Source organism: Lepidochelys kempii, chromosome 12 (genome assembly GCF_965140265.1).
Source record: "Lepidochelys kempii isolate rLepKem1 chromosome 12, rLepKem1.hap2, whole genome shotgun sequence".
NCBI classification, from domain to species: Eukaryota; Metazoa; Chordata; order Testudines; family Cheloniidae; genus Lepidochelys; species Lepidochelys kempii.
In genome coordinates, this window is record NC_133267.1 from 37914146 (window position 1) to 37938524 (window position 24379).

The 24379-nt window shown below is 38.7% G+C and overlaps 1 protein-coding gene across 7 annotated transcripts in view; it reads left to right on the forward strand.

Moving 5' to 3' along the window:
• The window catches only part of BANP (BTG3 associated nuclear protein), a 244583-nt gene that overhangs the window by 156073 nt on the left and 64131 nt on the right, over positions 1 to 24379 (forward strand). The window contains exon 13 of one of the 7 annotated variants that reach the window (XM_073308165.1): positions 1138 to 10027. The exons of the other annotated variants lie outside the window; for them this stretch is intronic. Coding sequence (XP_073164266.1) covers positions 1138 to 1221 — 84 coding nt within the window. The 3' untranslated portion in view covers positions 1222 to 10027. Of the gene's footprint in view, positions 1 to 1137; positions 10028 to 24379 lie in introns of those variants that run through there. 7 annotated transcript variants of the gene reach the window in all.

The window sequence follows — 24379 nt, forward strand, 5'->3', positions numbered from 1 at the left end:
ATTTACTAAAACAAAACATAGTTTAAATCTACCATTAAATTTTATCTGTGAAACTTTTCCAAACTGATAGCTATATTTCAAACGTTGGAGAAGCTGGCAGTACTAGATCTTTCTGCGTAATGTTGCCAGCTGTTTTTTCTTTTTTGTTTTGTTTAATTTTTTGTTTTTGTTTTTTCCTGTTGAATTTTCTGTCTTGGTCATTGCATTGAATTTGGCTCTTGCTTTTCTGGCATGGCTGTCCATGGAACCAATGAAATCATGCCAGAAAGAACTCTCTACCTACACATGTGTTCTATTAACTCAAAGTTTCATATTTCAGTGGAAGTTTAATAAAAATACCAAACTGCAAAAATAATTAGACTTTGTATTAACTAATAGCTTAAGTCCTCAGACCAATGGGAGTTTTTTTGTATTTGGCAGTGATTGTGGATTACCAGAAGTTTCCTCATTGTCTCTTTCTTTCCCTTGATTCCACCCCTCGACCCCTGCACCCTTCACTGCATTCCCTTTTTCCTTTTGCTGAGCTTTAGGGTGTTCTCGGTCCCTAAAGGTATTAGATGTATACATGCTCCACAACATATGTGAAGATAAGTCAATGGTGTTCAGAAACCCTACCCTATGTGTAGAAGTAGGCAGAAGTATAACACATTCAGCATTTCAATACCCCTTTATTTCATTTTCTAGACTTTTCTTTGTACATCCTAATGCCTTACCAGTTATCCAGTTTAGGAAGTATTTAAAATGACAAATGAGAAATGGTTTTCAGCTAGTGGCTTTTAGTTTACAAACAAAACAAAAAGTTAATGCTGTTTTAAAAGTCAAAATTTGATTGAATTTATTCCTAATGAGCAGGTAGTTTGCTATGTATGTAGGCTCTTCATAGAGGGAGCATACAAGAGGTTAGTTTGCTTCTTTATCTGTGGTGTGTGTGCGCGTGTGTGTGTGTTAGTGGCATCTAGAGAAGTAAGGAGAATCCAAAACAAACTGTAGAATCTGTCACAGGTTTAGTGAAAAGAAAGCTAACTACTATAAATTGCTGTCTATGTAATCTATCTGTTGTGTGTTTGTGTAAAATATGTTGTATACAATATTAAATAAATAAATATAATATTTTTCTACCACCCAAAAATATGCTAGGCACCGCACAGAAACAAGTACCGGCATGGCCCCTGCCCAGAGGAGTTACAATCTGAAACCAAAATAACATGCCAAATGAGGTAGGGAGTGAGAGAACCCTGGTGACATTAAGAACACATAGGTACTCAGTTCAGTGAGGTATGTATACATTGTAGTGGTAGCATTCATTTTTTTTCTGCTCTGTTTTGCCCACCTCAGTCACTCCTCATGGGCTTCAGGATAGCAGTGAGTTTAAAGAGTGGTTGACTGTGGCAAGGGAGGTGGGTCAGCAAACAGGTTTTACAAGAGCACCTCAAGCATAAGGGATGGCATGGAAGTCACAGAGCTGATTTTTGAGAGGCAGAGATGAATCAGTGTCCTTGGTAGAGCAGAGAGGGTGATGGTAGAGTAACGTGAAAGGAGTTCAGAGTTGTAGGGATGAGCTGCCTTCTGGAGGTCAAGTTCAAGAAGAGTGTACATATCTATGTAATACATTTGTGATGTTGAACTGTCAAGTTCGGGTCTGAACATCCCCAGAATGGATATGTGTCTGGTGTGCAGCTCAGACCATTTCTCACACACACTGCATATAGTATCTCAGTGTGCAATACTACACAGATGACAATATGTTAAAATGATACATAGAGATATAGGACCTCACGACCAGATCTGGAACATCCCATGTGTTTTTGTATGATCTGCTTGTTATGGTCTGATGTGAAGGACAATCTGTACATCTTTGTTAGGGGGAATGGAAGTGGCACAGAAGAAGGGGCCCCAAATGTTTAAAAGATATCTAATTTGTCTGCCAGTTGATAGATAGTATACTCCAATGACCATTTATTTCCGCTTAGCTTAAACCAAAAGGTAATTATGCTTGTTTATAAAGGAAATTATTTAGAAACCCAGCTGTTTCTGAGAAAATTGTAACCCAGTCCTGTTAAGATCTACTTTCTGTGTGTCTTTTTCCCTCAGTGCTAATTACTACATGTTAGGTGTCTCTCTTAACATGAAGTAATGGCACCTGTGACAAAGTTCCTCCTCTACCTTGGTGGGTCATGCGCTCATTGACAGATTTGCTCCCCTCGGAGATTCATGGCAGCCCTCAGTTTGGCCGTTTTCATGAACCCACAGTCCAGGTCGACTCCTCCTGTGTCTGACCAGGAATTGGGAGGTTTGGGGGGAACCTGGGCCCACCCTCTACTCCGGGTTCCAGCCCAGGACCCTGTAGAATGCACCTGTCTAGAGTGCCTCCTGGAACAGCTGTGCGACAGCTACAACTCCGTGGGCTACTTCCCCATGTCCTCTTCCCAACACCTTCTTTATCTTCGCCATCTTTATCCTTGCCTTCCTCCTGGTCTCTAATAATACTTGTACTCCTCAGTCCTCCAACAGTCCGCCTTCTCACTCTCAGCTCCTAGTGCCCCTTGCTCCCAGCTCCTCACACGCATGCCACAAACTGAAGTGAGGTCCTTTTTAAACTCAGGTGCCCTGATTAGCCAGTCTTAATTGATTCTAGCAGCTTCTTGATTGGCTGCAGGTGTTCTAATCAGTCTGTCTGTCTTAATTGTTTACAGAAAGTTCCTGATTGTTTTGTAACCTTCCCTGTTGCCAGGGAAAAGGGACCTACTCAACCTGGGGCTAATATATCTGCCTTCTATCACTCTCCTGTAGCCATCTGGCCCGACCCTGTCACACACCATATAACTGATTATTATCTCATTAAGATGCAATTTAACCTGTAACTCCAAGAACAATTTTTAATAATAATACAATTTATATTGATTTAAATTAGACTTTTGCTGAATTTTAGGCTATAGAACAAGTTAAATATAACCAATGAAAATATTGGAAATAACCTTTTACTGTCTGAAAAACATAATCATAGACGAGTAAGTAAATTTTTTTTAAACTATTTTACTAGGACTATTTTGCTAGTTAGATTTTTTTCAGGGCTATGAAAGATCATTATCAGGCAAAATGTCTGATTTATATTGATTATACACAGTATATTGCTGCGAGGAACATAACATTTGCATTGTGTTTGTATGCAGCACCTCATTACCCAGGTAGCTAGCACTATATAAGTTGAATAATGTGTGTGTGTGTTATTTCATAGCAAAATTAATTACAATAAACTGTTCTAATTCTCTTTTCTGAATACTCATTGTAATTGTTCATTTTGATACTGTAGAGCAGATACTGTTAATATGTATTAATAAGGCCTATATAAACATTTTTAATCATGCCTTGTCTTGAACAGCGAAAGAACATGTACACAACAGGTATTGTTTTGTTTCAGATACTGGGAATTAGGCTACTATAAGTTCGTGTTGAAATCTCTACTTCAAGTCCTTTACTATGACATTCTGCTCTTCCTCTGTGCCTCACTTCTGAGCAGCAGAGGGCAGTGCTGTTAAGATCATTGTCAGATGCATGTTTCCTTAGCAAAAGGTTGAGGAAAGGGGGTGGACTTCTGAATTGCAGGCACGGTGCTGCTCTGATATCCCCCTTGTGAACTGTCATACCATGGGACACAGAGACATTCATATTCATGTGGGGTTTTTTTTGCGTATGCCACCGACAGAGAGGAGTGTGAGTGAGTGTGTGTGTGTGTGCGCGCGCAAAGCCCTCAACTTCCATGCCAGCTGTGTAGTAGATTGTTGAAAAAGCTGTTTTCCTGTTTCAGCACATCTGCTTTGAATAATCTACACAGAGAAACAAACAGAATTGTTAGAAGAAAAACAACAAAATGAAAAACGCAATGTTGTACAGCTGGAAATTAGAATCTGTTAGTCTGGTTTTGAAAAAAATATAATGATTCATAACTGGCAATTCTTTGAGAATTGATTGTACAAAGTTCTTGCAGATCTGCTTTGTTCTTCAGAAATGAAGGTAATGAGCAAAGCTCATTTACTTATCTGTGCTTTATACACATTTGAAACAAAAGTGTTAAGTATTTGTGAAAGAAAAATAAGGTTGCTTGAAGTCCTTGATTGTGATAATTTTCATTGTGAAGTGGTTTTTTTGTTTTAGTTTAGCTTGAAGACCATCCCTCATGCATGCATGCGTGTGTATATATGTATATATTTATTGACATTAGTCCACACAGTAGAACAGCTGTTCCCCACATTGGGCACTGCTCTTTCAGGTCCTGTTTACCATCAGCATTCACCGAACTGCTTACATTTGAAACCTTAGCCTAGGCTGGTATAGTGGGATATTATTTTGCTGTGGAGATGAAATTTGGCAGATATTATAGCAAACTAAGACTGGAAAATGAATTTAAAATTAGTTTAATATGAAGATTTTTAGAATATTTTTCCATCTTATTTAAATGTACTGTATATTGTAAGATACAAAGTACCTCCAGAAAAAATAAGCATGGTAATGCATTAAGACCAATATAATCTTTTTTCTAAAGTGAGAAATTGGTAATAAATATCATAGAAATAATAAATTACATCTTTAAATACTGCATTTAAAAGCTATATAAAGCTTAAATATTTAGAAAAAAAAAAGAAAGTTTCTGGAAGTCTGTTTTAATCATTTACATGGAATGATATCAATCACACAACACACAAATAATTTTTCCACAGTTAATAAATGTTGATGAGGCAGGCAGTTAAAATTTGCACACTTGTACCCAGTTTGTAAAAGTTATGCATGTTTTCTATAATGGCAGACAAAGCACCATGAAATAATGTTCTGCGGTATAGTTACTGCTTTGGGATCATAGTCCTGGGCTCTGTATAATGCTCTTTGATATTCAGTTGAGCAAATTCTGATTTGACATGTAAAATGTCAACTACAGGTTATTAAATTTAATTATTGCAGAGCAAACTTATTTGTGCCTTAATAGAGTGGAAAATGTATTATATATCATGATGGCAATCAGCAAGAAAATAAAAAGATGAGTAAAATGTGAAAAAAATAAAGGACGGGAGCTGGTACTGAGGAGATATTAACTAAGCTAGATGGTACAGTATGCACACAAAGATATCAGAGAATGCTTTTGATTTTTGAATGGAAGGTACGGGATGGTATTGACTTACAGGCCAACTACAGAGCATATTTTAATAGGAATCAGAATGGTTGATTCAGTACACTACTAGTGCAGTTTTCACAAGTGCCTCGGTGACTTCAGAGCACCATGTTTGACTGGGCTTCAGCTCATCTTTTGCATTACCATTGTCAGGATGCAACTGGATTCTGAAGTGGTTGTGTAGACAGGACCACACGGAACCATGTCTTACCATATGTAACCGAGTTAGACAATTCTCCTGCCACCCAGGTATCCTTGAGAGAACATCCTAAAGTGTGTTAACAACCAGATTACTTAAAAATGTTTGAGTTCTAATTATACCTTTATAACAATTATCTATAGTAAACATCAGAGGTGGGTTGGTAGACAGGCCAACTTTGCCAGTGGTTACTGCAAGTCTGGGTTTCTCTGGGAAGAGACATCATTCCCAGACTGGCGCTTCTGTTTCTAGTTTCACTGTTTAGAGTCTGGTAATCTGTAAAATATTTTCCTTGTTTTTCTCCTAAATCACTTAAAGAATGCAAAACTTTCTGAAATTCTTGCCAGACCGATACTTTATACTCTGTTACTTTAAAGTTTTGGGTTTTTTTCTGTTTCATTTCAAGAAAGACAAAAGTGTTTGTTTTTTTAATTTTGGTAACAGTTCCATCCCATTAATTTGACCACTCCTAATAATTTCAGTCACTATTTTTCCTGCTTATGAATGTTTTAAAGATGTTTGGGCATGTTTTGGAACTCAGCAGCACTGAGACAATCACTGTTTTTTTTTTTAAAAGAAACCTAGCAATATTCATAACCTGTTTACAGAGGACACCAAAGCAATATTAGTTATAGGGGTTTTTTTTCTGCTCACTATTTCTCTTCTCACTGCACTAGCCCTCTCTTTTTTCTTCTTGTTACTTTCCCTGGAATGCACTACTATGAAGGAGTTAAAGGACTCCTGCTTCATTATACCACATAGTCAGCAAGGTCACACCCTGCAGAACTTTATCATACTGTAACATTGTTTAGCAAACCCAGACTGTCTGCACTTAACTTTTTGCAGAGAGAGTTGCTGGTTTATCACCTTGTTTTCCAAGAAGATCATCCACATCCAGTATGTTCCGATAAGCCACCAAGAACATGCTTAGAGCAGGACAAGAAACACAACTGTCTGCTTCCAATAATTTGGGCCACTCCGTAAGTTGTAGTCATGGACGCACTGATGGCACATCAGGTTACTACTTTTCACTCTGACTCTTTGCTGTTCATCAACAAATATTCCCGTTCCTCCTCCAAGAAACTGCAGGGGTGAATGGGAGCGCTTTGACGTGGCTCAGGTCCCTCTTCAGATCAGACCTATGGAGTCATTATGAGCAACTGTTCCTCCACTTCCAGAGTCCTCACCTGTGAGTCCCACAAAATTCAGCCTTCTTCCTGTGTTATCCAGCTTCTGTCTGAAGCTGTTGGGAGAGTTGGTGAGATAACATGGGCCAACGTGCTGGCAATATGTAGATAACACCCAGCTCTACTTCTCCTTTACTTCAAATATAGGCAGCACAATTTCCCATCTTTTTTGATGCCTAACTGTAATCAGCTGGCTAAAGCTGAATCTTAAGCAAAACAAAGGTCATTCTAGTAGAAAGAAGGAAGGGCTTAGAAGAATCTATCTCCTTTATGGCATCCCCCGTTATCAAGGAGATTTTCTCAGTTGTTTGTCCACAGCCTTAGCACCCTTTGGACTTTTCAGTGTGATTGGATGCCTGCATAGCCATGGCAGTAAAAAATGATCGCTTATATCTGTCATTGGCCAAAAGATGATGCTCCATCTTGTCAGACTTAGGCCTAACCACAGTGACCCATGCATTTGTGATCTCCAGACTTGATAATTGCAACTTGTTATATCTAAGAATGGAGCCATGCACCATGGAAGCTCCAAGTGGTACAAAACAGAAGGGGGAAAATGTTGTCAGGCTACTAAAAAGCATATGTAGAGCTGAGGTGTTTAAAGAATACTAACCTTTTCATGTAGTCTGTATTAAGCACAACAATAAATCTTGATGACTGATGAAAATCAGATCCATCTCTGGTCCACAATAAGGTCTCACTGTGTCGTTTTGTGCAGTGAGAATTTTGTGACATTTCAGCCAGATGTCTTCATATCAAAACCAGAAATCTTCTGCAACTCATTTAAGTGTGTTAAAACTAAAATGCATTTCTTTTTGTCTCCATCTCCCCTAAGACAATTGTTTTCTTGGGGTTTAGATTACATAGGATACAGGAAATACGCTTTTTAAATTTAAAATATAATGTAATATTCTGCACATGAAGAACACACTTATCTTTTAGGAAAGTACTAGGCGATTTGCACTGAGTTTTCAATCCCTTGCCAAATGAGTGTTTAAGATACAGTAAGGTACGGTATGATTAATTGATTGTCTTTCTATCTCTATTGTTCATCTGGCTAATCCTTTTCATAGCTTCTGTTTTTTTAAGCCAGCCACACTAGGACAAAGTACTTATAATACTTTAAATCAGCTGAAAGAACATGCAGTAATTAGGGGAATAAGGTTCACATAGCAGGGCATATCATTTTGTGTTTAACATTATTTTAGAGTTGTAGAAAGAGAAAAATCCATACAGTTTGCAGTAGTGACTTTTAATGCTCTGTTTAGAGCTGTCTCAAGCAGGGACTGACATTCTAGGACTATTAAATTACCAGTAGGTGAGTTATTTTAGACACTGAAATCCCACAGGAACAACATAGAATGTTCTCAGTTCTGATCTCAGATGATATTTTTATTAGATTTTCAAAATCGGTGTGTCTCTTACTCTAAATAAAATTTAGTACGTGTATTTGGAAAAGTTGTCACTCTGGATTGCTCAGGCTCCAAGCCATTCTTTTTTAAGAATTAGTATTCTCTGTACAAAATTCTAGTGTTAAATTGGAAGAAGCATTTTAACTTAAACTTGTTTTGTTTTTTCTCCAGCCTCCAGGGACTATTAGCTTCTGAGCAAGAACTGATCATCTACTAACAGTTCATAATTTGTATGTCTTGAAGCACAGATCAATTTTACTCACAAGGATTCTTTTTTTCTTTGCTACATAGGCTAAGCTCAAAAGAGTCTTGAGTTCTTAATGATCAAGTTTTATAAATCACTTTGTTATTTACATCTATTTTCCTCTGAAACACCTTATTCCATGCTTCTGCTGCTAAGTATTTGTGTTAAAGAGAACAAATGCTACAGAGCACAACAGAAGGAGTAATTAAGTTATTTATCCGGTTGGTGTGATGTTTCAGTTCACTGTTTTGATATTGGGCTCTAGTAAAGACAGTGAAAAAGGGATACTGCAATTCCAAAGTACTAAAACAAAAGGTCCACTGTCTTCAAATCCACTCCATCTGTCCCAGCTTGTGTTGTGCTTTCCAAGACTCCTGGGACTTTACTTCTCTCACTGAGTTGGTACGGCAGTGTTGTTTGCCAAAAATCGGTTGGTTCATTAGGTTGTCTGGTAAAAATGTTGAAGACGCCACAATTTGGTGTAATGCAATAAATTCAGACCTTGGTAAAGTTTTACTGCTACCAGCAAGTAAATATAACTAGTCTTATGAAACTTGAAGCGAGAAGAATACCAGTTAGTAAGTATTTTTAAACTCCAGAACTGCATATTTTTGTTAGGAATGAGAAAAGTATTACATTTCACTTTTATTAAAGTGGGGGAAGAGTGGTACAGCTCAGGGATATGAAAACATTATTGCTCTCTATATGCTGTAAGTGTGAACAAATGAAATGCCGTAGGGGTGGGGAGGGGAATCAACCTAGAGAAATCAGTGAAATTTCAGACACATGTAGCACAAAATGAAGTCACAAAGGCTGAACCAAGAGGCAGTGGTCTAAAGTGAAGTGAATAAGGCTCATGTAAAAATGACACAATAATTCTCCGTTGGAGTTTTGCCATTGACTTCAGTGGGGTCACATTTTGCCTCATAATGAATTTGTTTTATGTTATCTCAATGTGCAGCGATGTACTATACTGGCTTTGCAGTTTCTAGACCTAATGTATATGCTAGTACACACACTATAGTGTTTGAAAATCAGGGGAAGCCTTAGGCTGAGGCTGAGTGCGTGGCTGGTTAGGGCACCATGTCTAAAGATAATAGCAATGGGTCCAAGAGGTCCCAAATTCCTCTGCTTCTCCAATTGTGGAATTTTTGCCTACTTGGTCTTTCCCTCCCTCCTCCATTCAGATATAAAGACTGGTCACCTATAAATTGCAGTTGTGACCCATAATCCTTTGTATTGACAACCACAATGCAAAGGACTGTGAGGTGCCCACCACACATGACTGGGCAGAAGTCCTGTTAGACTGGATGAGGAAATGACGTGACTGGGGGAATAGATGAGTTGCTGAAATGAAGGAAGGGTGGATTTGAGCAAAAGGGTAGGGCCTCGAATCCCAGTTTTGCGTATGGACTCATCACACGTAGGGCTCCAGTGAAAATCAAGCCTCTATCCTTAATCGCCCCCTCCCCAAGCACATGTACTCCTACCTTGTCCATGTATCTCTGTCTCCCTCAAATCCCTACACACTTATCTGTCTCATTCACCCATTGTGAGCTCTCAAGGGCAGGTACTGTATTCTTTATTACTTGTTTGTACAGCACCTAGCCGTGGGGCCTACTCCTTGATTGGGGCCCCTAAGCACTGCTATAATACAAATAATAAATAATTTTAGTATCAACACTAAATGTTCTGTTGTTGCTAAAGACGTGATAGAAACACCATCTCTTTGGAATTTGAAATACAGAGTAACCAAAAAATGATCTCTTTGGAAATAAACAAAGCATGATTAACACTTGAACAATACGGATGGGATTTTCTAAAGCACTAGTAAAAAGAAAAGGAGTACTTGTGGCACCTTAGAGACTAACAGATTTATTTGAGCATAAGCTTTCGTGAGCTACAGCTCACTTCATCGGATGCATTCAGTGGAAAATACAGTGGGGAGATTTATATACATAGAGAACATGAAACAATGGGTGTTACCATACAGACTGTAACGAGAGTGATCACTTAAGGTGAGCTATTACCAGCAGGAGAGTGCGGGGGGGAGAGAGAGGTGGGACCTTTTGTAGTGATAATCAAGGTGGGCCATTTCCAGCAGTTGACAAGAATGTCTGAGGAACGGTGGGGGGTGGGAATAAACATGGGGAAATAGTTTTACTTTGTGTAATGACCTATCCACTCCCAGTCTCTATTCAAGCACTAGTGTTGCCCTAACTCTGCTCCCAGTGAAGGCAGTTGGAATTTTACCATTTAGTTAGTTGGGGCACAGTTAGTTCAATACTGAGCTTGTTTGAAAATCTCACCCTCAAGTCTCCCCAGGAAGAGATGCACTGTGAATTTGAAAGCATATCTTAGACCGTTGCCCCATTTTACGGACAGAATATGCTTAAAGGGGTACAATGCAAAGGAATACATGGCCCCTGCTCCATGGAGTTTTACAGCCTAAAATCACACATCTGTGAGGTTCTGACCAACTCCTTTAGGGTTGTTTAGCTTCTTTTACCTCCACTAGGATGGTAGTTGAGGACACTCCGCATTTTGCCTGATCGAACAGTAAATGGGAAGGTAAAATTATGCAGACTAGACTGGTCTGGAAGGCCAGAGGGGAAGTTAATGCAGTTTTTAAATATACTCTAGGTGTCTAAGAGTCTTTGTTAGTTAACAGAGTAACAGCCGTGTTAGTCTGTATTCGCAAAAAGAAAAGGAGGACTTGTGGCACCTTAGAGACTAACCAATTTATTTGAACATGAGCTTTCGTGAGCTACAGCTCACTTCATCGGATGCATCCGATGAAGTGAGCTGTAGCTCACGAAAGCTCATGCTCAAATAAATTGGTTAGTCTCTAAGGTGCCACAAGTCCTCCTTTTCTTTTTGTTAGTTAAGTCGATTAACACTGTTCTCTTGTTAATGACGCTCAAGATGAGAACTGTATTTTTTCCCTTCTGTGGGAAAATTAAATGAGATTAATCATCACTGAAGAACAAAATAGAATAGAATAAGCTGCTCTTTTTATGTCTAAATTGAATGCTTTTAAGTGTATATGTATTTGCATGGTTAATCATGGTTTGGGTCTAGCTGCACCTTTGACCTCTGCCTTCTTAAAGTGTTGTTTAATCTTAACATTGTCACAGTTTCAGGGTTAACTGCACCTATAGTCTTTCTCTGTGATCCTTTGAGGGCATGCACTCAAGGTTTCAGGCTCCAAGCTACATCCTCTCTTGGGCGCAGACCCGTATCTCTCTCCCTCGTTACCGGGGGTTTTAAGGCTGCACGGCCCTCGGTCATGCACTGTGACAACCCCAGCAAGCCAGTCAGCCTAAAGGCTAGCCCCCTGTGCATTGCTTTCTCTTCAAGAACAGTGACAATATTTTTACCAGTCACCATACAGCTTTTCCAAAGCAAAGGACATGTATTTTTAAGGCAAAAGCATTATGGAGAAAACACAAAAAACAATAAACAGGTTTAAACCCAGAGTAAACATACCGGAAATCACCCATCAATCTTCTAGGACCCGAATAGGCTAAAGTCTTTTGAAACTTTCAGCACAGACTGGGGCCCCCCTATCACCTAAGTCCCTGTCTGTTTATTGAATCAAAAGGAAGGCCCTGAGTCAGTGCAAGCTTATCCTTTTATACCGAAAGCTCTTTCTTTGTTTCTTAGTCTCTGGAAAACTCAGCCTGACATAGTATATGCAATTAACCTTAAGGGCTGGTACTTCTGTGGAGCTGTTTACAATCTCAGGAACTGTAGTAACCACACCCCATTGTTTTTTGGTTCCTGGAGTAGCTGTGCTAACTCTTGCCCAGTGGAGTTGCATACAATCCCCAACCCACAATGATCCATAAAACATTCATAAACGTAATAATATGGTCCCCAAAAATACAGCATGGGATTGCAATGTCTGTCACACACAAGGCGGAACAAGAGAAAAGGGTTTTAAAACAGCAAAAGTGTTACACACACACCTGTCTTACCAGAAGTCTTTTTATCTTCCACATAGGGACCATAATAGGTCTATCTTCCTGCAGACACCCCAACCTCCTGGAGGTCTGCAGTGTTCAGTCTATTCCCAAGACTCACAAAATCTGTCTCCTTCAGGGAGCATGTGTGTCTATAAATGATCCTTAGTCTTTTGATCCCCACCTTCCTGGGAGGGATGGTGGGGGTGATTCAGCCATGGGAAAAGCCTGGCTGGTGGGAGTGGGGAGAAGTGGAGGTAGCATATCACAGTTAATAGTTCTGGGTGTTTGTGGAGGAGCTATCATGTTCCTTCCTGGCTAGTTTCCTGATCACCTGGTAGTTGAATTAACCCACTATGTGCATGTGCATAGTGAACAAACATACCGAATTTCTAGATTATTACAGGCAACTCCAAATCTATCACACATACCAAGGTTTGTGCTGGGGCTGTGGACTTGAACTATGGATCATAGTATTCTTAGGACCCAGTATAGTCCAACCAGCTACCCAGTGACGTATTAACAGTCATCTGAACTAGAAGTTCAACTGTGGGAGAGAACTGATTGGCAAAACTCCAGGGGTCCTGTTTGGTTCCCTGCTTCTGTTTAAACCAAGCAGAGGGACAGGAAGTCATCTGTGCAGCTGGGTTTTCCCTGTTTAGGATGGTCTCTCCTGCCCTTCTTGCTGCCTGACTCTGACCTCCTGGTATACTGGCCTGGTCTGCTTCTGACACCTGCCTCTTGGTCTGCCCTCTGGCTTGTCACAGACTCTGATCTCCTGGTAACCTAACCCAGCCTGCCTCCTGACACCTGCCTGTCTGTCTGTCGTCTGACTTGCCTTAGATTCCAATCTCCTGCTATCCAGACCTGGCCCCACATCTCTTGGCTCCTCACTCCTGTACCGACCACAAGGTCAGACCGCCTGTGTCCTGGTCATGACAGTCTTCAACCTCCTTACACTAAATATTTACTGAAGATATTTACATGGATAATCATCTTTTGTGTGTCAAATATAGGGTGACCAGACAGCAAGTGTGAAAAATCGGGACGGGGGTAGGGGGTAATAGGAGCCTATATAAGAAAAAGACCCAAAAATCGGGACTGTCACTAAAAATTGAGACATCTGGTCATCCTAGTCACATAGCATGTCTTCTCCCTTATTATGGCAAAGGAGTGAAATGTCAACTCAGGGCCACTAGTAGCCATGGTTGAATGCTGCTAGATGGAGTAATTGTAATTTGTTCTTTCACTCCCCAATCCAGCAAAGCTTTGTTTTTCAAGAGAGCTATTACTAAAAGCCATACCAACTCTAATGAAGTCAGAGGAGTAAAAAGAATTCCTAGAATGTCACAGAAAAGCTGACCAAATGGACTATACTGCTTCCTGTTGATATTGTTACTAGTAGTAGCATTAACACATTAATATGTTTCCATTTCTTGGAGCACTTTCAGTTTGCTATGACATGTTAGTTATCCTTTGCTAAAGTAAATATTCTGTTTGCTTTCGGAAATGTTTCTGTGCAGAATTTGGAAGCAAACATATTCTGAAGTGATGTAAGGACGTTCTGCTTTAATGGAGTTTAAAAACTAATAACGCCTGTTCCATTAAATGCTTAAATCTTCTAGATTCATAATCATACTAAGGCAAATTGGTTTTGTTTTCTTAATTTTATGTTTTCCTTTCTCAACCATTTCTCCTTTGTTAAATATAAAGCAGAAGAACCTTCCTTGTAGTATCTTACTGTCTGTCAAAAAAAAAAATAAATCTATAGATAACAAAATTAGGCTACATTTACACTGTCCTGCAGTTCAGACTGCAGGATTGAATAGCAATCTGCACCAACGTGCTGCTCTGTAACTTCCTCCTATGGGCACGAACGAAAAGGTTCCTAATTTGTGTTAACATAGTGCTGTTTGGAGAGAACTTTGTTAACATGAACTACTAACCTTTTTGTTCAGGCCCACAGAGTCCACACGGGGGACTTGCAGCGCAGTAATTTGGTGCAGATTGCTATTCGTACCCTGTAGTCCAAAGTGCAGGGCAGCATCAGTCGTGCTGGAACCGTTCTTATAGTGAGGGGTGCTGAAGGCGGAAACCATTTTATTTGGGTTGTTACTACTTCAAGACGGGGGTGCAGTAGCACCCCCAGCACCTCTAGTTCTAGCAATTATGGGCAGCATGGACAAGCCCCTAGTCTTGAATCCCTGTGTGAAGGGACAGCACAAACTTTGAGTGAAGCATATTTTGACTACCTTGGTTCTCTCTTTTTGTTGCCCCCCTCCCACTCCCAAATTGTTTGCAAATTCCAGAAAACTCTTTATATTTTCTCGGTTCAATGTGCTTTTAATAAAAAAAATAAATCAGCAACCATGTAATAACAAACTAGTATGTACATGCAACAGATGAAAGTATGTTTGAGAAAGAAAATAGATCACTATTCAAAGCATGCCGCGCTTGGAGATTTATTAAATTATTAGGAAAAACCTTGAATATTTTTAACCTGATATTATGAGGTCTGATATACACCTCAGTAAAGGCAATTGAGAAGTAAAAGCTAAGACTCCATTCCTAATTCATTCAGCCTACTGCGATGAGATGATGTCCTATGTAAAGACACATAACATCCATCACCTGTTATTCTGAGCCTTTGTAAAACCTAGAGCTAAGAGAGTCTATGAGAAGCTTCAGCCAGATCAATTAATTCTCTTGCTTTCATTAATTTGAGTCAGAGGCTTACATCTGTGCATCGAGAATATTTATTTTGGATTTTTTGCCAAAATTCATACAAATGCACATATTAACTCCAAAAGCTGAATACGTTAGCCGTGGCATTTTCTGTTAAAAGGAAACGCCTTTTTCTGTATTAAAAATATTTAAAAGATGTTTCTCCTGCTCTGTTGTAACCATTTTTTAACCATGTAGCAGAGTTTGGTGTTGGTTTTATGGTGATATGTCCCAATTAAATAATTAGAGTGGATCAAAAAAGCTATATTTTTTGTGAATTTTGAAATAAATACATTTTAAAAAAATCTAATGGAATTTCTTAGTTTTTCAACATAACAAAATCCCAAAAGGTTTCAGTCTCTCCCCACACACCCAAAAAATCTAACCCCTCAGGTTTTTTCAGTGTTTCAAAACCCAACAATTTTGACCAAAACTAACATTTTTTGTATTCTAGTTATAGAGAAAGGTTGACAAGTCATCTAATTTTACAGTCATCTAATTTTTTTTCACAGTATGTTTCTAACAGGTGAAGAAATAATATTTTAAAAGAAAATTTACAAAATTTCACAGTGTAAAAATGAGTAAGAGATGCCCCTTCTCTGGCTATGATTACGTGGCTCCATCTATCAGTGTGGTTTTATGGTTGATGTGATGTTACCTGCATAGTCACTACTGGAATCTCAAAGGAAGAAAGACTCAGCAATATTAGCAATAAGGCCCTGATTCTGGAAACATGCATATGCTTAACTTTACTATCATCAGCAGTTCCATTGACTTTAATGGGGCTACTCATGGTAGTAAAGTTAAGCAAGTGGTTAAGCGTTAGCAGGATCACAGCCTAAGTACAATTTTAGTAATGCTGTGATGTGACTGAGAGGAAAGAAGGAGAGTTGTGAATTCATAATCCGCTGCTCAATGACCCTTGTAGGCTGACTACCGAGGAGCATTGGTTTCAAGGAATTTTGATAAATTCCTTTGAGCAGGTCACTTTCACAACAATACTTGTTGGATTGTAACAGCTGTGAAGAATGCCAAGTTTCAATGCATTGCCTTTGAGCTATAAACTTCTGAGTGCTGATTAACCACAATGTAGCTATGGGAGCTCTCTAGTAAACTGTTTTTATATTAGATAAGCAGCACTACCAGTCTGTAGACATCTTATTTGAAGGGAGAAATATTTGCATTAACAGATGTGTAAGGAAGAAATGTGCCTCTTTTTGGAGAGCTGAATGAGTATAATTGCTTAAACCAAAAGATAGGGGGTGAGAGAAACACTATCCAAATGTCTCTCAGCTAAGGTGTCGATCAATACTACTGCGGATTGGTGGTGCTACAGGAAATGCAGTGGTTGCAAAATACAAATCAGCTTAAAATCATTTACTTAGAACCATAGATGCTATGAATAGTTTGCAAGCTAAAGGAACATTTTCAAGTCAGTACTGTAGTTTGGAAGTCCTGTCTTTCTACAGTTTCTCAGAAAGAGGTTACGTAGATAAAGAAAGTCTTCTGGTGAACAAAAGTATTTTGTTTCAGTGAACAAGAAGCTTTGCAAGCTAATAACCTTGCCCTCTAGCTTCCTTCTTTGTTTGTTTGTTTGTTTGTTTGTTTCACAGCAGAGTGGCAATTTGAAGAGATCTGAAAAATTTGCACTCCTCAGCTTCTTTTGAAGACACTGGCTGTGATATTATTTTTCCAAACCATAAACCATGGTTCCTAAAGGATGTTATAAAACCATCATCCCCCCAAGAGTGAATGTATCATGACTGAGACCAGACCTTATTACTGATCAAAGAAAAATGTTGTCCCTCCATTCAGAAAATATATAGGAAATATGTTAAACTTAAAAATAAAGAAATTAAAAAAGAATCTTGATGCATTAGAGGTTTTAGCCATAGGAATTAGAACCATGTGTTCTCATTGCAAAAAAAGGTTAAGGTGATTGTTTCAGATTTTCATAAAAATTTGACTATACAAATTGCTTTGTTTTAGTTAATACTTAGCACAAGCAAGACTTTATTTTTTTGTCTAGAATTTAGAGGACGGCAGTATTTTTGTCTCCAGGATCTAAGAGCCTCTGTTAAATTTAATGTGATTTGATCATCTGATTCCCTTACACCCCTTTATAAATCCCAGCCTCAAACCTTAGTGATTTACCTACAAAAGCCAATTTTCATCCCTGTTATTCCAGTGTGTGCAGGAGCAGAGATGTTGGCACAATGCCATAATATGGTCCCAAATCATAATTTCATGCAAAAATTGTGACATTTGAGAGACCTGCAAGTAATATTAAAGATCAGAAAATGCAATGTAGTGTCAAGTTTTCCTGTGTTTTCATTTCCTGTTTATTGTTTTATTGATTCAGTACTCATGTCATCTTGATTTGATTGGCTGTTTCTGACCGTTTTCCTCATCACTATAGTTTGTTTGTAGTCTTTAAAAAAATGGAACAGTTTTGTGCCGTACATTTAGACTCCCCCTTCCTTGGTAACAAAATGAGGACTTAAAATCTTTGCATTTTATGAGGACATAAACATGTCAGGATTCTACTCTCTCAAATTAATCAACCCATAGCATATTCTTGCATAAGAAAACCATATTTTTATTGTACTGTACCATCTGTAAAGATAGCTTTAAAAACATGACTATAACTAATATCGGAAAGAAGACACCAATAATTAGGGTTAATATTTATGATTGTTTTATACCCAGGAAGTTATAAATGCTGACTGTCAAACAAGGCAAGACTGGACTAGTTCTCTTAATTTTTCTTTTGAGCTGATCTTTTAAGTTGAAAGACATAACTCTTCCAGTTGCACAGAACAAGCTACATTGTTTTGCCACCTTGCCCTTTGAATGAAACTTCTCTTTGTGTCCCATTTCCCAGAAGACAATGATTATCTCTGGGTCTCTGCCATTTTCATCTACTTTTATCCTTCTTGCAAGAATCTATAAAGGGGATGATTCTTTAAGTGAAAATTCTTAGTTTCTGTTTTGTTTGCGTGTGGAGCTAAAGTTCCCAGACTGTTGTTAGAATAACTTCAGATAATCTTTATCTTGTATCTCATTATTATGGTGTTTTATATCAATGATACACATCTTTATAGGAAATTGTCTTCCTAAATCTAATACCTGCCACTCACAACAATCTTTTCCAACAAATTATCTCTCTAGCAGATTTTATTCATTAAGCCTGTTTAAGACACAAAACTGACCAGAACATACAGTGTTTCACAACAGAGTAAACAAAGACAAGTTTGTGGTCACAACTATCTGACATGTTCTCTCAGTGATGCTGGGAAGCATTGGATTCATGTTCTTGTTGTTACTGTGGCTTTTAATTCCCATTGCTTTCAGGCTCATTGGAGCAGTCAATGTGAGTATGGAAGACCCCATAAATTTCTCAGCATCTAAAGTTGGAGAGTGAATCATTTCTTTCTTGGAACAACTTTAATAGACCCAACCCAATGAGAAAAATGTGTAAGACCACTTCTTCCTTTATTTGTTCTGTGTTTGAATGTTTTCTCCAAACTGTTTTTATCATGAATGCATGAGTAGTTTGAGAAACACTAGAAACTTTTAGAATTCTAACACTTGCAGAACCACAGAGTAGACTGCAAATCCTCTGCAGCACTTCAAGAAGCATTTCATTGTGAGCAAAGCTGAGCAAGAGCAGGAATTTCTGTCCTATGAGAAGTTATGCATTTCTCTGGGGAAAAAATCCAACTTGGAGCAAAAGTTGAAAATGCAAATTTCTTGAGGAACAGAAGTTTAAAAAAATATATTTTGAGAAAAAATAAAAAATATTTTTTTCAAAAATTCCAGTCTGATCTCCCTGAGGCTGCTAGGGCTCTCCATTCCTTGGCATCCTGCCTGGAAGGTTGCACTGGAGCTGGGAACCTGGAAGCATTTTGTCAAAATTGACATGTTCCTGCAGAATTTTTAGCTTGTGACAAATTGGCATTTTTCAACAGAAAAATGTTCCACTGGAAAATTTCCAACCAGGTGTAGTTATGAGTACTTTAAGAAACAGAATGAAGGTTCAACAAAGTTGAAGAAAAATAATTCGTATCTGTCATATACATAGTTCACGGATGCACACTTGCAAACTAGATATTTTTTACCCAATTTCTGCAGTTTCTGCAGTGCTTAGAAAATACTGGATTCCAGGAGTTTATTATGTATCCTTGTTGGAAAAACATATACAGCATTGTTCCTAGTTTAAAAACAACGAGGAGTCCTTGTGGCACCTTAGAGACTAACAAATTTATTTGGGCATAAGCTTTCGTGGGCTAGAACCCACTTCATCAGATGCATGGAGTGGAAAATACAGGAGCAGGTAGCAATACATGAAAGGATGGGGGTTGCCTTACCAAGTGTGAGGTCAGTCTAACAAGATAAATTCTGCAGCTTCACGTTGGAGAACTGGAATTAATTTGCAAACTGGATACCATCAGATTAGGCCTGAATAAAGACTGGGAGTGGTTGAGTAATTACAAAACCTAAACCTAATTTCCCCAATACTAATTTCTCCCTACTGTTACTCACACCTTCTTGTCAACTGTCTGTAATGGGCCACTCTCATTACCACTTCAGAAGTTATTTTTCCTCCCTTGGTATCCTGCTGTTAATTGATTTATCTCGTTAGACTGACCTCACGCTTGGTATGGCAACCCCCATCCTTTCATGTATTTATACCTCCTCCTGTATTTTCCACTCCATGCATCGAATGAAGTAGATTCTAGCCCACGAAAGCTTATGCCCAGATAAATTTGTTAGTCTCTAAGGTGCCACAAGGGCTCCTTGTTGTTTTTGCTGATGCAGACTAACACGGCTACCACTCTGAAACCTGTTCCTAGTGTATTTAACTAAGAAGTATGTACAGTACAGGAATATTACATGGCAAAAACAAAGTGCAATTTATAACTCTCAGAGGTGACGCAAACAGCTAGTTCACATTCATAGAATCCTAGAATATCAGGGTTGGAAGGGACCTCAGGAGGTCATCTAGTCCAACCCCCTGCTCAAAAGCAGGACCCATCCCCAATTAAATCATCCCAGCCAGGGCTTTGTCAAGCCAGGTTGTATTCCTGCTGCTGCTGCTTTTTCTAAAACATTATAGTGTGTTTCCTTCCATATAGCAGGGAAATGACAATTATATAGCACCTTGCACCTTGATGGATACTTTACAGGGTCCAAAGAGGGACACAGTCAACTCACTGAAGTGCAGTTTAACGATCGAAAGGAAAATTAGTCTGGTCACGCAGGGATGCTGGAACAATGTGTAGAGTGGGGGTACTGAGAGCCATTGAACCAAACTGTAAACCAGTGGTTCTCAGCCTGTTTACCATTGTGGGCCACATCCAATACTACCTGTATGGCCCTGAGGATGTCACATGGGCCTCAGCTGTGTGCTGATTGGGCCAGAAGTGGCCCACAGGCCGCATGTTGAGAACCACTGTAAATCCTGTATATGATAGAAACTACTTCACACCCCTAGCTCCAGGACCTGTGTGGTCGATAATATATCCCTACTGCCATATTCTTATTATTAGAGCATGGAATTACTATCCATTGAGATTCTGTGGTACAGTTCAGTTCATTTAAGATTTTTACTTCATTTGATTCTACGCTTTCTTTCACATATAGTGCCACTCCCCCACCAGCATGACCTGTTCTATCCTTCTAATATATTTTGTATCCTGGTATTACTGTGTTCCATTGATTATCCTCATTCCACCAAGTTTCTGTGATGCCTATTATATCAATATCCTTATTTAATACAAGGCACTCTAATTCACCCATCTTATTATTTAGACTTCTAGCATTTGTATATAAGCACTATAAAAACTTGTCACTTTTTAGCTGTCTGCCATTACATGACATAATTGAATGGGACTCTTTTTCATTTGATTGTTTCTCATCAGATTCCACCCGCATTTTATCATCTTTCACTTACTAGGACATAGAGAATCTCCATTAATAGATCTTCTCCTGAGGGATGTCTCTGTCTGAATCACGTGTTCCTCTGCACCTGTCGGCTTTCTCCAGAGCCCTTAGTTTAAAAACTGCTCTACAACCTTTTTAATGTTAAGTGCCAGCCTTCTGGTTCCATTCTGGTTAAGGTGGAGCCCATTCTTCCTGTATAGGCTCCCCCTTTCCCAAAAGTTTCCCCAGTTCCTAATAAATCTAACTAATTATATTTAACTTTTGAGTAAAGCACTTTTTTCTGAAGTTTTTAATATTAATTTGCATTTGTAAGTGTGTTTAAAAGTTTATTTTGTTTTATATATAAACCATTTACAGGGCCAAACTCCACCCTGGCATAACTTAATTGGATTCAGCAGGTGTTATACTTGGGGATGAACTTGGACCTCTGGATTCATAGTTTAGCTATATTTTCATACTGATTTATGTTTACAGTGTCACGTATTTTTGGTTTGCATTCTTTAACGGGTGTGGTGAATAAGTTTGAATCTGTGTTTTATATAAAACAGTCCAGTATAACAAACATCTTTGCTGGTCTGAAGGAAAGAGACTTTGTGATGTTTGATGGTGTGAAGGAAGGACAATGAGATCAGGAGTCAGAAAGTGTGCATTCTAATCCCATCTGTAATTCTAATCCCAGCCACTTGGTGGTTTTGGGCAAGTCATTTCAGCTCTTGCTTCAGATTTGTTGTGTGTATAATGGGAAAATAACAGTTACCTGCGTCGGGTGTTCTGCAGTGCTTGTAAATATGTAAATATATTTACAATATATTTATATTTATATTTACATTATATTTATATATATTTATCTTAGTATTACTAATATATGACATATATTTTTAGTAAAGAAAAACTAAATTACTGTTATCCAGCGTTTGAGACTAGCAGTGAGATCTCTCAGTTTGAAATCAGTGCGTCCCACTTCTTTCAAGACTTTTTTTTTTAAACAGTATTTATTACAGGGGCCTAAAAATTATACTCCAGTGATAAATCCTTCTTTTTTTTAGACAATTGGCATCAACTGCTGGCTGACTTAGAATGTTTCTTTAATGACAGTGTCTATGATCCAGCAGCGTTTGCTGAACTATTGAATAAACAAAGACAGATAGAAAAATTTGGGGGAGGAAAAGCTATTTTATTTTGTTGTTGTATTACACAACTTGTCTTTAGCGAACTACACGACTGATTTTTAATGCCGTATCTACAAAAATGCACCCAAGTTAAGTCCCTTTGTGGACTCCATACTATTTCTGGAATTTCATCACAGTGTCATCTATCTTATCTAAATTTAGAGGTGTTTAACACATGATAAATAAGTCACATGATGCTTTATGGATGTCTTGACACATCTGAGTGAGTTAAGGATAGAGGGGAAACATTATGCCTCATTTGCATTGCTACTGCTAATTAAGTTTCTCACATCCTGATTTAACATAGTTTTTCTGCATTTCATTTACCGGTTGTTTCAGAGGAAGAAAGGAGAAGTTCCAAGTTCCATAGACAACAGGTGGTAAATTGGCCAAGGCCAATTAGTGCATTTCGATATCATTAGTGAACTGCAAGCTTGTAGCCAAAAGCTAAACTGGCAGCAAATAACACTACTGGCTAAGTATGCATTTTCATACCAGTACATATTTATACCCACACTGCACAGTTTAAAAATCCTTAATACAAGTTTCCCACACCCTGCATCAGCCCTCCAACCCCCTTGATAGTCCTCCAATTTGTGTGCGGTTGGAATATTTATTGAGGGTTAAAGCAATATCTAAGTTTTAGATCATTTCATGCTGCTGTAAACAGTGTATGGTTTTAGATCAGTTGGAGCTGCTTGGTTCTTAGGTTCCTATTTTTGAAAATTTTAACCTAAAGTTAAGCTCCTAAATCCATATCTATGCTCCCAAATAAATAAGCTTGATTTTAAAAAAGTGCTGAGCACGCAGCTGTACTTACTAAAATCTGTTGATCCCCAGCAACTTTTCAAAACAAGACCATTTATTTAGGAGACCAAATATTTGTTTAGGAGCCCATTTTTTAAGGTCCTTCTGTTTGAAATCTTGGCCTAAATTGTTTTAAACTGGAAAATATTTTATCATAACACAGCTTGAGTGGGGGGACAGCAATAGTGATGGCAAGGGTATATTTTCAGCCACAGATGACCTACATCCAGGTTTACAAAGGCTGAAGAAACCTGAATGCAGGGCAACCTGGAAATTGTTGCCTGAGCTGTGGATTGTGTATTAATTATTTTGATTACTTAAGAATTCCCAGCTAACATTCTGAGGTTTGATAGGTTCTTGTCCCAAAATCAGGCCCGGGTATTATTAGAATTACTGTTCAGCTGGAAACCCCAACATGCCTGGTTGCAACACTCATGCTTAGGAAAAAACTTCTGTATTTTGTAATAGGTCCCTCTTAGCAAGTAAGAAGTAAGTCCTGAGAAAGGGATAAGAAGGATCCGAGTGAAGTTGCATAGGTAAGGGAGGATATTCCAGGCAAAAGTAGTTGTCTGAGTGAGAGAAGGGAGGACAACAACGATGGATGGCTTGGAGTCACTGGTGGAAGATGAAGACCAAGGCTCTGATCCAAAGCTCATTGATATCAATAACTGCCTTTCCATTGACTTCAGCGGGCATTGGGTCTGGTCCTTGAGAGTTAACAAGGCAATATGGGTTGATACCATGAGCAGGAAAAAAAAGAGTAAGATGATCTATGGATGTAGGAAGGACTGTACAAGATTTGGAAGATGATTAATTTGAATGTGGAAGGAGATCAGTAGCTAGTGCAGTCATTCAGAGAGGGTTGACATTCCTGGAGCAGCAGGCAAGGAAGACTTTACCTGATGCACCTTGCATAGAGTTGAGGGGTATGATATGAAAAATTGGGAAGGCAAAGAGAGAGAGAGAGAGGTTACAATGCTAAATCTGAGATCGTTACATGATATTTAGTTCCAGCTTCTTCAGAACCAACTTATTTATGAGGGCAACACTGCAAGTAGACCAAAGACCCCCATGGAGTGAGGCGCTCAGGCTTCCTCCTAGCAAACTGTAACTAGCATCAAATCTGCAACATTAAAAAGGAATTTCAGCAAACAACATGGTGCTGCTCTGGCATTACTTATCTCCTCTTATTCATAAAGAGGAGCATTAAAATAGATCAGCCACCATCAGAGCAAGAGACAGTGGGCCAAATTTGGCACTGGCACAAATCCTCTTGTAAAGTTAGGGCAAAATCTGGCACAATATGAGAGACTAAGGACCAGGTAATAGACTGAGTAAATGCCCCTTTCTTTACTTCAGTCTCTTTAGCCACTGGCTTCAAATCCAGGAGCAGTTCAAAAAAGAAAATTAGCATTATGGGCTCATCTTAATTTTCAGTTTCAACATATGGCCCATTGCTACTCACTTAAACACAGTTGGTAGTCAGGTAAACATAGCTGCCAGTACAGAAAGAAACCCACCAGGTCCCTAAACTCTGCAGGGCTTGGTAGCAGCCGGGGGCCGGA